The sequence below is a fragment of the Pseudophryne corroboree genome, chromosome 1, assembly GCF_028390025.1.
Source record: "Pseudophryne corroboree isolate aPseCor3 chromosome 1, aPseCor3.hap2, whole genome shotgun sequence".
Taxonomy (NCBI): domain Eukaryota; kingdom Metazoa; phylum Chordata; class Amphibia; order Anura; family Myobatrachidae; genus Pseudophryne; species Pseudophryne corroboree.
The window spans coordinates 195134155-195148170 of record NC_086444.1 but is presented as its reverse complement, the minus strand read 5'-3'; the positions used below and the strand labels follow the sequence as shown (position 1 = coordinate 195148170).

At 47.9% G+C, this 14016-nt stretch overlaps 1 protein-coding gene across 1 annotated transcript in view; it reads right to left on the bottom strand.

Moving 5' to 3' along the window:
- The window catches only part of ADGRV1 (adhesion G protein-coupled receptor V1), a 1000765-nt gene extending 987007 nt beyond the window's left edge, over positions 1-13758 (bottom strand). The window contains exon 1 of the mRNA XM_063964002.1: positions 13664-13758. Coding sequence (XP_063820072.1) covers positions 13664-13698 — 35 coding nt within the window. The 5' untranslated portion in view covers positions 13699-13758. The remainder of the gene's footprint in view (positions 1-13663) is intronic.
- Positions 13759-14016: the final 258 nt, after the last annotated feature.

Below are 14016 nucleotides of genomic sequence, written 5' to 3'. Positions count from 1 at the left end.
AAGGACGCGCCTCGAGCCCTCTTGTGTTTTTGGGGCCGAAAGGACTGTACTTGATAATACGGTGCTTTCTTTTGCTGTGGGGTAGCTTGTGGCAAAAATGTCGATTTCCCAGCCGTAGCTGTGGAAACGAGGTCTGAGAGACCATCCCCAAACAGTTCTACCCCCTTATAAGGCAAAACTTCCATGTGCCTTTTTGAATCGGCATCACCGGACCACTGCCGAGTCCATAACCCCCTTCTGGCGGCAATGGACATTGCACTTATTTTTGATGCCAGCCGGCAAATATCCCTCTGTGCATCACGCATGTATAAGACAGCGTCTTTTATATGCTCTACTGTCAGCAAAATATTGTCCCTATCTAGGGTATCAATATTATCCAACAGGGAATCTGACCACGCAGCAGCAGCACTGCACATCCATGCTGATGCAATCGCTGGTCGCAATATAATGCCTGTGTGTGTATATATAGCTTTTAGGGTAGCTTCCTGCTTTCTATCGGCAGGATCCTTTAGGGCGGCCGTATCCGGAGACGGTAGTGCCACCTGTTTTGATAAACGTGTAAGCGCTTTATCTACCCTAGGGGATGTTTCCCAACGTGACCTATCCTCTGGCGGGAAAGGGTACGCTGCCAATAACCGTTTAGAAATGATCAATTTCTTATCGGGAGAAGTCCAGGCTTCCGCACACACCTCATTTAATTCCTCAGATGCAGGAAAAACTACTGGGAGTTTTTTCTCACCGAACATAATACCCTTTTTTGTGGTACCTGGGGTACTATCAGAAATGTGTAATACATTTTTCATTGCCTCAATCATGTAACGGGTGGACCTATTGGAGGGTACATTTGTCTCATCGTCGTCGACACTGGAGTCGGTATCCGTGTCGACATCTGTGTCTGCCATCTGAGGTAGCGGGCGTTTTAAAGCCCCTGATGACATTTGAGACGCTGGAACAGTCTCAAGCTGAGTAGCCGGCTGTCCTATGTCGTCAAACCTTTTATGTAAGGAGCTGACACTGTCACGTAATTCCTTCCATAAGTCCATCCACACAGGTGTCGACCCTTCAGGGGGTGACAACACACTTACAGGCATTTGCTCTGCCTCCACATCATTTTCCTGATCATACATGTCGACACAGCGGTACCGACACACAGCACACACACAGGGAATGCTCTGACAGAGGACAGGACCCCACAAAGCCCTTTGGGGAGACAGAGGGAGAGTATGCCAGCACACACCAGAGCGCTATATACCACAGGGATATCACCTATAAAGTGTGTTTTCCACTTATAGCTGCATTATATTATGCTGCGCCTAAATTTGTGCCCCCCCCCCTCTCTTTTTTACCATTTCTGTAGTGCAGGACTGCAGGGGAGAGCCAGGGAGCGATCCTTCCAGCGGAGCTGTGAGGGAAAATGGCGCCAGTGTGCTGAGGGAGATGGCTCCGCCCCTTTTTCGTCGGGCTTTCTCCCGCAATTTTAAGATTTCTGGCAGGGGTTAATATACACCTATATAGCCTCCTGGGCTATATATGGTGTCAGTTTGCCAGCCAAGGTGTTATTTATTGCTGCTCAGGGCGCCCCTCCCCAGCGCCCTGCACCCATCAGTGACCGCAGTGTGTGGTGTGCATGAGGAGCAATGGCACACAGCTGCAGTGCTGTGCGCTACCTTGGAGAAGACAGAAGTCTTCAGCCGCCGATTTTCCGGACCTTCTTGCTTCTGGCTCTGTAAGGGGGACGGCGGCGCGGCTACGGGAACGGACGACGAGGTCGGGTCCTGTGTGCGATCCCTCTGGAGCTAATGGTGTCCAGTAGCCTAAGAAGCCCAAGCTACCACCACTTAGGTAGGTTCGCTTCTTCTCCCCTTAGTCCCTCGGTGCAGTGAGCCTGTTGCCAGCAGGTCTCACTGTAAAATAAAAAACCTAAATTATACTTTCTTTCTAGGAGCTCAGGAGAGCCCCTAGTGTGCATCCAGCTCAGCCGGGCACAGAAATCTAACTGAGGCTTGGCGGAGGGTCATAGGGGGAGGAGCCAGTGCACACCAGATAGTCCTAATTCTTTCTTTAGATGTGCCCAGTCTCCTGCGGAGCCGTCTATTCCCCATGGTCCTTACGGAGTTCCCAGCATCCACTAGGACGTCAGAGAAATGACCATTGAACCTCTGTGCAATCCAATGAGTCTTACCTAAGGCACCTGGGCCTTGCCAACTGTGTATGAATTTGAGGTTGCTGGTGACTATGGCACGCCCACAAAATGGTCCAGACACTCCCGCGGCTTCTAGTCACCCCCCTCCCTCATTATCTTCCCCAAATGATGACTATGGGGTATATTCAATTGCAGTCAGATCCATTCCGACATGCATTTGTTGGAATGGATCCGGCAAGGGCTACTCAATGACCATCTCAATCCGACTTTAAAAAAAGTTGAATTGAGATGAGGGAGCCTAGAGGAGAAGACGGGAGAGAGCCGCGGATAGACGGGGGAGAGCAGCGCCACAGCAGCGTTGTAGGAGGATGTGGCACCGGCGTCAGACCTCACGGCAGCGTCCATCCAGCTCCAGCAATCCAGACTTCGCTTGCTGGAGCCGAGTGGATGATACCGTGAGCGCCGGCTGTGCCACATCCTCCTGCAGCAGTGTGCTGTAGCCGCTGCTCTCCCCCGTCTCCCTGCGGCTCTTCCCCATCTCCCTGCGGCTCTCCCCCATCTCCTCCTCTCAGTTCCCTCATCTCAATCCAACTTTTTTTAAAGTTGGATTGAGATGGTCGGAAACAGGGCCAAACCTGTCGGATTTGGCCCTGTTTCTGACAGAAGCACGCAGATCGGCAGCTATTCTGCCAATCCACGTGCTTTCCAACAAGTCGAATTCCCCGACTTGTCGGATAAAAAAGCCAGGAATTGAATAGGTCAGAAACCCCTTCCGACCTGAAAAAGTCGAAAAAGCCGTCTTTCCTACAAGACGACAGTTTCGACTTCAATTGAATATACCCGATTATGTCACATACTTTACAAATACATACTCTGTGCGTATGCTGTCACTTATTAATTGCCCCGCGTTTGCTTTGCAGCTTTGGCACTTGTGCAGTAGCAAAACATCGCTCCACTGTGTCCATAATCAACACCGCATCCACAATTCATTTATAAAATGTCCATCAATGACAACTTAAAATGTTAATATTGTTTGATGAATTACTGAACTAGAGCAACACATCTTTCTTTAAACCATAAAATGTGTAGACTTTAATCACACATTATGTTAGTTTAGTTGTAATTCCTACCCAGAGCCGGCCCTAACCAATATGATGCTCTAGGCAAGATTTTGGCTGGTGCCCCCTAGCACCACCGCTAGTTCTGCAGGACATGCCTGGCATGAGTCAGCTGGCAGCTCTGCTAACATTGGGGCACCTTTTGTTTATGAAAATGCATCTTATTTGCATTACTATGTGGCTAGGATGCACATGCAGCTTTTGCTGATTAAAATGATATGCAGCATGCCTATATTCTGTGTGCGACTGCGGCTATATCTGCATACGAAGTGCTACATTACAGTGATTTTCACAGAATATAGGCATGCCGCATATCATTTTAATCAGCAGAAGGTGCTGATGCCCCTAAGCATATCAAATGCCCTAGGCATTGCCTAGTTTGCCTATGCCTAGGGCCGGCTCTGTTCCTACCACAGATTATAGATTGGACAGCAATAATAAATTACTATTAATATTAATGATGTTAACTATTTCTAATGAAGCACCGGAACCTGGTTCATAATCAAAAACACTTCTCTGAGTACTCCAAGTAGGTGATACAGTATAGGAAATGTTCTGCATTTCTGGGAGGTAACAGGGGGGTTGGCTAGCCAGACACTGGCGTGTCGCGGTCAGCGACTGTACCAAAAGACGTAGTTGCACTGACACAGGAGGCCATGCTCAGATGAGGATATTACACCTGTCACAAGGCTGGTGCAATCTTTGATGTTGCGACTGATACTGTGACCAATGATGCATCTTAGCATACACTGCAACGGAATAGCACCGCAGCCAGTGGGCGTCTCCGTAGGAGAGAATCAGTCGCAGCATAGCAAAAAGACACACACAGTGCTGTGGAAAAAGGATGCAGCCACGTCTGTATGCACCCCTGACTCTGACTTTTGCGTGCTGTGCGGCCACCAGGCCCGGCGACAGGGGGGGTCAAAGGGGACACTCGTCCCGGGCCCCAAGGGTCAGAGGGGCCCCAAGGGTCAGAGGCGCAAAAAAACGAGCCGCAGCACCTGTTAATGCTGTCTAAACTACCCACTCCTCTCGGCCGCTAATTAACTAAAAAAATTAATTAATGCTGTCGGCCGCACCAACATTCTCCCCCGGCCCCCCTTACCCTGTCACTTGGTCCAGGCCCGTTGTGGTGCTGACGTCAGGCGTCAGGACGCTGCGCTGTGGCCCAGGCCCTGCCCATCCCCTGTCTCTTGCTGTTGCTGTATGCCATACAGTGTTATCCTGAGCTGTACAAACTCCTTTCAACAGTATGGCTCCTCGACGGCAACAACTTAGCAGTACTAGTACAGATCAGGATGACACGGCAGGGCATGATGTACAGTATACATAATAACACTGTAATAGAAGGGGCATTATTATTGGCAGGCAGGTTGCTGTGTGGCTTGTGGTGCTGTAGTGCACACTATGACCCGGGATGGCACTGAGTTATATCATCCACTGTAATGGAAGGGGCATTATTACTATTATTATTACCAAGCAAATTGCTGTGTGTCTTTTGGTGCAGCTACTGTACATGTGGGTATAACTTGGTGCACACTATGCACCAAGTTATACCCACATGTAGCAGCACCACAAGCCACACAGAAACCTGCCTGGTAATAATATTAATAGTAATAATGCCCCTTCCATTACAGTGGATGATATAACTCAGTGCCATCCCGGGTCATAGTGTGCACCAAGTTATACCCACATGTAGGAGCACCACAACCGACACAGCAACCTGCCTGCCAAAAATAATGCACCTTCTATTACAGTTTTATTATGCATACTGTACACCATGCCCTGCCGTGTCATCCTGATCTGTACTAGTACTGCTCGGTGCCGCTGAGGATCCTCACTGTTGAAAGGAGTCACAGCAGTTACGGCACTTCCACCTGTCTGGTAGCAGGAACCAGGCACAGCGGACCCCATACAGCATGGGAACTGTGTACAACTACTGCTGGAGGGAGCCACTATAGTGACGGCACCAACACCTGTATTGCAGCAGAATACCAACACAGCGGACCCCCGCATTTCATCGGGCACAGTTCATTTCTGGGGGGAGCCTCTGGAGTGAGCACATCTAACTGAGGGCAGTCAGACTGTCACACAGAGAGCGCACAAAGTGAGATCTGCAGCGCTGAACCATCTCTCCATGGGGTACGAGAAGACGTCTGTAGGGTAAGATAGGGAAAGTTTGCCACATTACATGGGGGCTGCAGTCCAAATTTTTGTGTTAAGAGCCTAAACATTGTTAGTACATTTTATACGTATTTTAATATTTTCACTTAATTGGTACACATTTTATACACAATTATACATTTTTTTATATTATATATATATATATATATATATATATATATATACACACATTTATATACATCTTAAATACAGATTTTATACATGATCTTCTACCTCTTATATTTATGCTACCTTATATGCACATGCAGGGGTGGGATGTTTGGAGGAGGGGATGATGAGGAAGGGGGGAGCTTGAGGGCGGTTATGGGGGGCCCCCATAGATATCAGTGTACCAGGCCCCAAGATTTCTGTTGCCGGCCCTGGCGGCCACTAGATGGCGCCTGACAGAGCAAGTGTTGCTCTGTTCGGGCACTGCACAGCTGCCGGTGCTGACATTACTGTAATGTTGGTAGTTCATTTTTATGGGCTGGTTACTAGTATGTAATACTCTCTGATGCTGATACTGGCCATTTACACAACACCTATACCATAATAACAACTCTTATTGTATTATACTAAATCAAGTAATGTCAAAGCTGTTATTTTGCTCTGCAATAATATTATGCTGAGCGACACATCTGCAGCGCATCCCTCCGAGGCCTGTGCTCTGCTACTGTACTTGGACGATGATAAAAGGAATGCCACAGTGGATTAGCTGAATTATAAGCCAATTCTACCGAACAAAAGATGAACCAAGAAACTTGATTACTATAACACTTACTAAAAACCCTAATGGTGCATGCTATACAAAAGCAACGCATGAATAAGTGTAGTTATCTATATCACTAAGGGGGTGATTCAGAGGTGGACGCAAGTATGACATCGGGCACTTCCACTTGTGCACATACCTCAGGGATGCACTGACGCAGATTGGAATGGCATAGAGATCTATATAATTTTGAAGTGCGTTCCTGGGCAGTGACTAGGGGGATGATACCTGTGTTACTGACTGCGTCGAAAGAAGTAGTTCCACTGACACTGGCAGCCATGTACCAATGGACATTCTGACCAACCACAGGGTTGCCCTAATGTCTTGTGGTATGGCCAATGTTTGATCGATGGTGCACCTTTGTGCGCACATCAGATCCGCGCCCAGAGGGCATAGCAATAGGGAGCCCATCGGTCGCAGCATTATCATACAGATACAGTAGCTACTGTGTCCACATCTGAATCTGGCTCTAAATCACCCAGCAGCAAAAACCTATAATGTTAGGGACCTGCCCGATGAGGTTACTTTGACGATTGGTGGGCAGGCTCATAATATTGGCCAATTTTATGCCAAAAACCTCAGATATGATGTATAATTACATTTATTATAATTATAATGGTTGCAGGGCCAGTTCCGGGGCTTCTGGCGCACCGGGCGGCATTAGGGGGCGTGGCTTCGTACAGGGGGCGTGGTCATTTACGCCCCCTGTACAGACTGAAATGATGTGCGGTGCGCGATGACGTCATCGCGCACCGCACAGCAAAGGTCCTCTCCGCGAAGGGAAACTAGACGCGTAGCGGCTAGTTCCCTTCGTGGAGAAGACCTTTGCTGTGCGGTGCGCGATGACGTCATCGCGCACCGCACAGTAAAGGACCTCTCCACGAAGGGAAACTAGACGCGTACGCGTCTAGTTTCCCTTCCCAGCGGCAGCGGGGGGGGGGGGGGCAGCGGCCAGCGGCAGCAGGGGGCAGCGGGGGGCACACAGCAGCAGCGGATCTTGCCCTGGTGCGGCGCCCTCCGGATGGCGCCCTGCGCCCTCCGGAAGGCGGCGCCCCGGGCAAAAGTTCTGCTTGCCCGTGGCAAGATCCGCTACTGAATGGTTGTATGGTGCACCTGCTCTCTTGTTTCTATGTCCTAAATCACCTATGCCAGAATTTGCTGAAAACTAAAATGAAGCCATTTTCACCAATCTCCAAAGTTACTGAAGAGAGAGCGACTAACATATTAAGGATTCAACGTATGTGACCGGATGCACCATGCTGCCTACGTCAAGTGATCACAGATTTGGATTGGGTCTCATGGGATCTGGGCTAATAGGGGATTCCCTCTTACTATCAGTAACCGCCTGTTACTGACTCCACCCACTGCGCAGTGGACTGGTATTTTGCTGCCACCACCAGGTCCTATCACCAGCCCTGGAACCGCTTATTTCCACCCAAGCTCCTATCACCAGCAGCTGATACCGCTTGCTGCTGTGTATGCATAGACACGCTGCTCTCACACTTCCTGACTGGTGTCTGTTGACCCCCACTAATCATACAAAGCAAAAAATTTACGTCTCACTTTGTGCTTTCCAATATCCTCACACTCTTCATACATAATGGATTCAATCCTCAGTGGATTTTGATATACAAAATCAACAATGTGTAAAACTGTTTTAGGAGTCCAATATTATAGTTCCAAATGTGCAGGAAGCAGAAAGGTGATGAGTCCTCTCCCCAGCATGCACCATAAAGATCCCTCAATAGGTATTTCACACCCGAGGTGTATGATAGAAATCAAATCAGTACTCACATGTATATTGCTGCAGCTTCCACATAAAGGTTTCTTTCAAAGTCCCTTTTATTATTGAAGACATCCGTTTAGCACCACCATAGGTCTCAAAACAAAAGGCAAGGAAACGTATGTGTAGTTTCCATAACATAACAATATTTATTGAAAAATTAAAATAGAAACCAACCCTACCCTGACAACACGTGTGAATGATGGTACCTGGGTAACTGACACAATGTTGATGGGGAATGGATGGCGTCTGCACTCTAATACAACGCGTTTCGACGCACTGCGGCGTCTTTATCAAGTAGAGTGCTTGAAATTAAAACACTCTTGTCAAACGCTGACAGCCTATATTCAGTCTAGCAGCTTCCTGCTATGCTGAGAATCAAATGCTAATCGTTGACCTGGACAAGGCCCTGCATGGTAGCTGGCAGCAGGCACAGCTTGGAGACGCTGGGCAGAACAGGCGGAGAACGGGACTGTGTGTGTCGCATTCCGGTTGGTCGCAAGATAAAAGGCAGTCATCTTGAAGGCAAGATATTTATTGCTCAAATAGTCTTTAAAAAGAATCTTCCATTTTTCAAGGGGATACAGCATACACATGTTAACAGCAGTTCCACACGTTTAGATGTCAGAGAAAGTATATATTCTGAGGCACGTAGGCCTCCTTATTATCTCAATCCAACACACAATAGCACAGGGGGTAGTTCTGCCCTGTTGTCTTTACCCAATCAAGTTAAGTGCATGTGTCCTGCATGCCAAAGTCATGATCACCTTTAACATGTCCCCAATGAACAGTGGGGAGTGGTCCCTCCTCTGTGCCTAAGCTCATCTGGGATATTAGGAACAGCCCAGGTGCCAGCTCGTCTGGAACGGAATAAGATTCCCTCCAAAACGATCTTCCAGGAATCTACTAAGGGACCCAGCTCACCATCTGTAGCCTGAATCTGAGCATCCAGAGATGTGCAGACCAGATTCCCGGGTAGAGTAACTTGGCCACGGGAGGTGGTCCGGGTGACCCAGCAGCTCAGAGAGAGCTCCAGATCCCCCCTACACCACCAGGGAGAAAGGCAAGTGCATTTTCTATCTGTAAATACATTTAAAATACACTTCACATAAAGGGTGTGGTCTGTTAGGGTCTACAGTCAAAAGGTCGACTTTTTTGCTGTTATTTTGTGTTTTTTAACATATTTCACCCAAATTTGTTGAAACGGATCCCCTTGTGGGCTTGCTTTGCTTGGCACAAGATTACTAAACGTAATAATTTGTGACATGGATATTAAAATGCAGCAAAAGTTGTAAATACATGAAAAAAATCCCTAAAAAACACAAGTTGACTTTTTTCATGTCAACCTTTTGACCCTGTAGACCTTTTGACTATCGACCCTATGGTGTCGACCTATTGACTGTCAACCTTGTAACTATCAACCACCTCCCCATATAAATACATTCTCTGCCTAGTGCCCAGCACTAGGCTTTACATGTCCACGCAGTACAGCATGGCTGCAGTACAACATACTCTTAATACTGTTTATTTTAAACATTTATAAACATTTATATATTTGCCTTTATTTTATACACTGTGCCCAGCATTCAGCACTGGGCTCCATAGCCAGATTAAGGGGTGGGGGTGGGGGGGGGGGGGATACAGGGCATACTGTACCCCAGGCCTCCAGACAGAGCACACTGACATCACTAGCTTTCCCTCTTATGCAACAGCAGTACCAGACCGCCAGAATGCGAGCAGGACAGTGTGCAGTGCAGGCAGAGATACAGGAATATCAGATTTCATGAACTATCGATGGAGCTTTCCGACCAGAGGAGAAATAGAAGGGTGGAGAGAGCTGTGACACAGGGTAGGATCCCTGTGTCACTTACAGCTCTCTGCACACCTGGGTGTCTGAGTCCTGTGTAACTTGTTATCTAATGAGAGTCTAGAGAGACACACACACACACACACACACACACACACACACACACACAGTCCTCCAGAGTCCTGTCCCAGTGTGTAAGTAGTACAACGGCTGCTGCTATTTTTGCATGGGACAAGATTAATTATAGATTTTATTTTTCTATGTGTATTTTAAGCTTGTTTAAGTTGTCTTTGTTCCACTATAAGTACATGTTATAAAATAGTTGACTTTCAATTAGGTGGAGCTATAAACATTACCCAGGCATTATTAAACTATTAGTTTAAATCTAATATATACCATTGGGCTAAGCTTAATATACACAATCCATACATCCCAAAATGACCCATTCCAAGAGGGACAAAATTCTTAAATGATGTGTGTTGAAACACCTTTCTTATCAATTAAATAGTTCAACAAAGGTGACGCCACTCATATATTAAGAGGGAAGTCCATGTAAAGGGTATTTTTTCACTCCTGGAATGGGTCATCTTGGGAGGTATGCATAATCTAATATACAGCCACCCCTTCCACCAGGGCCCCTCTGTCTAAAGTGCCCCGGGCACCACCCAAGTCTTAATCCGGCCCTGCTGTGCTCAACTAGCCCTGCAGTCTCGGACTGCTGGGACACTCCTCTAGTGCATCGGGGGTTAACAGCATGTCCTGGCTGAAGAGCACAGCTTGTGGTGTCTTCTCAATGCTGGAGGGTACAAAGAGCTGCATTCCCTGGTTCCCCAGCGCTACAGACTCCCCTTACATAACCTGCATTGCCACACTGGGAGCAGGCTCCGCTGCCTGTTAAGGCTGGGGGTGCCGGGAGCCAGTACCCAGGCCCCATTGGTCGGCACTTAGCCCTGCAGCCTGGGACTAAGTCCCAGCTGCAGTGGCTTCCTTTACACTGCCCCCTAGTGCTGCCCGACCAGGTTCTTGGATACCTTGCACATCCTTTGAGCTGAAATCAAATTAGACTTTATGCAATTGATAATCCAGGTATGCACTTCCAGCACCATATCTGTCTGTTTCACATGGTCCAACAGGATTTCTGCAGAGATTTTTCTTATGAGAAAGGCAACCACGGTGGACCTGAGAAATGCTGCCATAATTAATGTAAATACCATTGGAGCTATGGTTATGCCAAAGGGGAGTGCTCTGAATTAAAAGTGATGACAAATAACTGCAAATCAAGATAGTATAATTTAAATACTCATCTTTGATACTGTATCTATCGATGCAATAAATAACCACTCCCCCATGCAACTAACAACAGCTCTTAGGGACTGCATTTTAAATTTATGTCCACCTATAGATAGATGAACAATATTTTAAACTGAGCAAGAATCAAAGGGGCCTGTTTGGTTTCTAAATCACATAGGGATAGAATTAAATCCCATCCCTCTCTGAATCCCAGGAACAGGGACAATTGCCGCTGCCTGAATAGTTTCTACCAATCCTCAACACACTAAAGGGATCTACAGGCAGACCTTAAGCAAAGACCCCACTGCTAGGTCTATGAAATAACCCCCTGAAATTATTTTTCCTATACTGGTGTCTCCAAAGTGGAACAGACGAGCTCCCACCTTAGTTGTCACCGAATGACCGGTAGTCTCCCAACTCGAGACAGTAAGGATGCGTTACATGCGTCTTTAACCGTTAACTGGAAACCAACGCCTTACCTTCACCCCGTGCTCTGGCCGCAGCCTGGGAACGCCAGCGTGTACCTGCTAGTACATACAGCTGGCGCCCGCTGTAACACCAGTATTTACATGAAGGTAACTGTTGTTGCGACACTGGTGGGATATTGTTGGAGCGACTTTGTCAATGCGTATAAGACGCATATTAAAGTCACTAAAATATATATATGTGTAATAATAATAATAATAAAAGCTTCTACAGTGGTCCGGCTTCTGCCGCACCAAACAAAAAACTAAGTTCCCTGGGCCAGGAGGTGGGGTTATAAGGAGGCTGGACCAATGCATGCTGGTAGCACCAAACGCTTTAACTGTTTGGTGCTCAATCCTCTGACGCCACCTACGACCCAATGTATATCATGTGGATACTACTGTAGACCCTGAAGGAGGAAAAATGCATTTCTTTGCTCATAGAGGGTCAAAACGAGTTGATCGTAGCTGTGCTAAATTTAGCACAGCTACGATCAGGCACTCAGACATGCGGGGGGGCCGCCCAGCACAGGGCTAGTCGCCCCCCGCGCAGAAATGCAAAAGCATCGCACATTTGAGAAGTAACTCCCGGCCAGCGAAGCTCCTGCGGCTGGCCGGGAGAACCTCTTCGCTGCCCGGGTCGCAGCGCCCCCAACGGTCCGGCCATGCCTGCGTTGGCCGTACCGTGCCCCCTGAACGGCGGCTTAATGCCACCGTCCAGCCCCCTACCGCCCAGCGACCACCTCTGCCTGTCAATCAGGCAGAGGCGATCGCAAGGCAACGACGGCTTTCGGCCATCTGACATGCGCAGGCGCAGTTCCAACCCAATCGCTGCACTGCGATAAACTGCAGCGAGCGATCGGGTCGGAATGACCCCCATACTCAGAGTTGGCTGCATCATCCCTACACATCCACTTGAGAAAGTATCCATCATCACTATCAGCATGCATTGCAACAGCACTATAGCTGGTAGCGGCGTATTAAGAGAAGAGGGGGCCTATGTGCAGTCTTCATCTGGGCCTACTCCTCTCTAGCCAGCAGGGCAGCAGAGGCTGAGCACTAGGGTTGCTAGTAGACCCTAGCGCTGAACCAGAGTCTAGTGTGTATGTGCAGGCCTTCTGGGAAATGGTGCGGTGGCCATTTTCCCAGTTATCTGCACATGCGCAAATCAATAAGGTAATGCTCACATTGCCATTTCCCCGGTGAATTGTGCAGCCCTGCTGCTGCTGGCCTGGGGCCTACTTCAGACCTTATCGCTACTCTGTAAATTTGCAGAGGTCTGCGATCAGATAGTCGCCACCCATAGAGAGTGAAAACCCGCCCCGTGCACGTGTGCGAATGCATGTGTTTGCCATACAAAAACTTCTCCAGACAGCGGACAGCTGCAAATCCGTTTGCAACTCACTCACCATCAAATGCTTTTTCCAGTCTGTGCGTAGCCCAGGACTTACTCCTACAGTGCGATAGATTCAGGCTGTTCGGGGCCGGAGCTGACGTCACACACCCTCCCAGAAAACGCTTGGGAACGCCTGCTTTTTTCCTGACACTCCCAGAAAACGGCCACTTACCACCCCCAAACGTCCGCTTTCGACATTTTCGCACCATTCTGACGCTGTTTGGCATTGCGCCTGCGCATTGTGGTGCATACGCATGCACAGTCGTTCGACAATCGTCCGCAGTGCGATTTCGCACAGCAGTGATCAGGTCTGAATCAGGCCCATGGGACCCCAGAGGGATATTAAAAAAATGAGTGCAGACTGTGCGTTGGGTGGGCCCGTGTGCACTCATTACAGATACACCACTGATACCTGGTACAGGGGATCCTTGTGGATCTCTGCATACACGCTCATATCTCAGTAGCCCGCAACTGCAGCTACACATCCTCAGGACACTTAGCCTACATGTGATTGTCCAGTTCCCTCCCAGTTACACCCACTGAGCAGCAATTGAAGATGAAGCTTAGATGATTATGACTATATCACCCATAGTTGCGCAGAGTTGCACATGTTTGGCTATGGAACACGTGCAGCACAAAAATAGCAGGAACAGTCCACACAATGGACTTGTGTGCAAATTATGAATCAGCGTCTAAAAGGCATATTGGTAGAATGTAAGACTAAGCTTACCAATGATAGAAGGCATGGGATAATAGCTGACACATCTTCTTGCTTTGGCTATTCCAGTAGTGGTATTTTTCTTAAATTCCATCAGGCCAGGAATTACTTGGTCACTGTTGACAAAATAAAAAACAAAATAAGTAAAAAAGAGTTGGAATTTCAGTAGATAAACAGCCTTTCACACATATTTTTATATTCTTGGTATATGCACACTGCACAAAGTATATACACAAACAGATAATTATCTCTTTGTATATACAAAATACACGGAATGTTTCCCAACATTGGCCCTCATTCCGAGTTGTTCGCTCGCAAGCTGCTTTTAGTAGCTTTACACACGCTAAGCCGCCGCCTACTGGGAG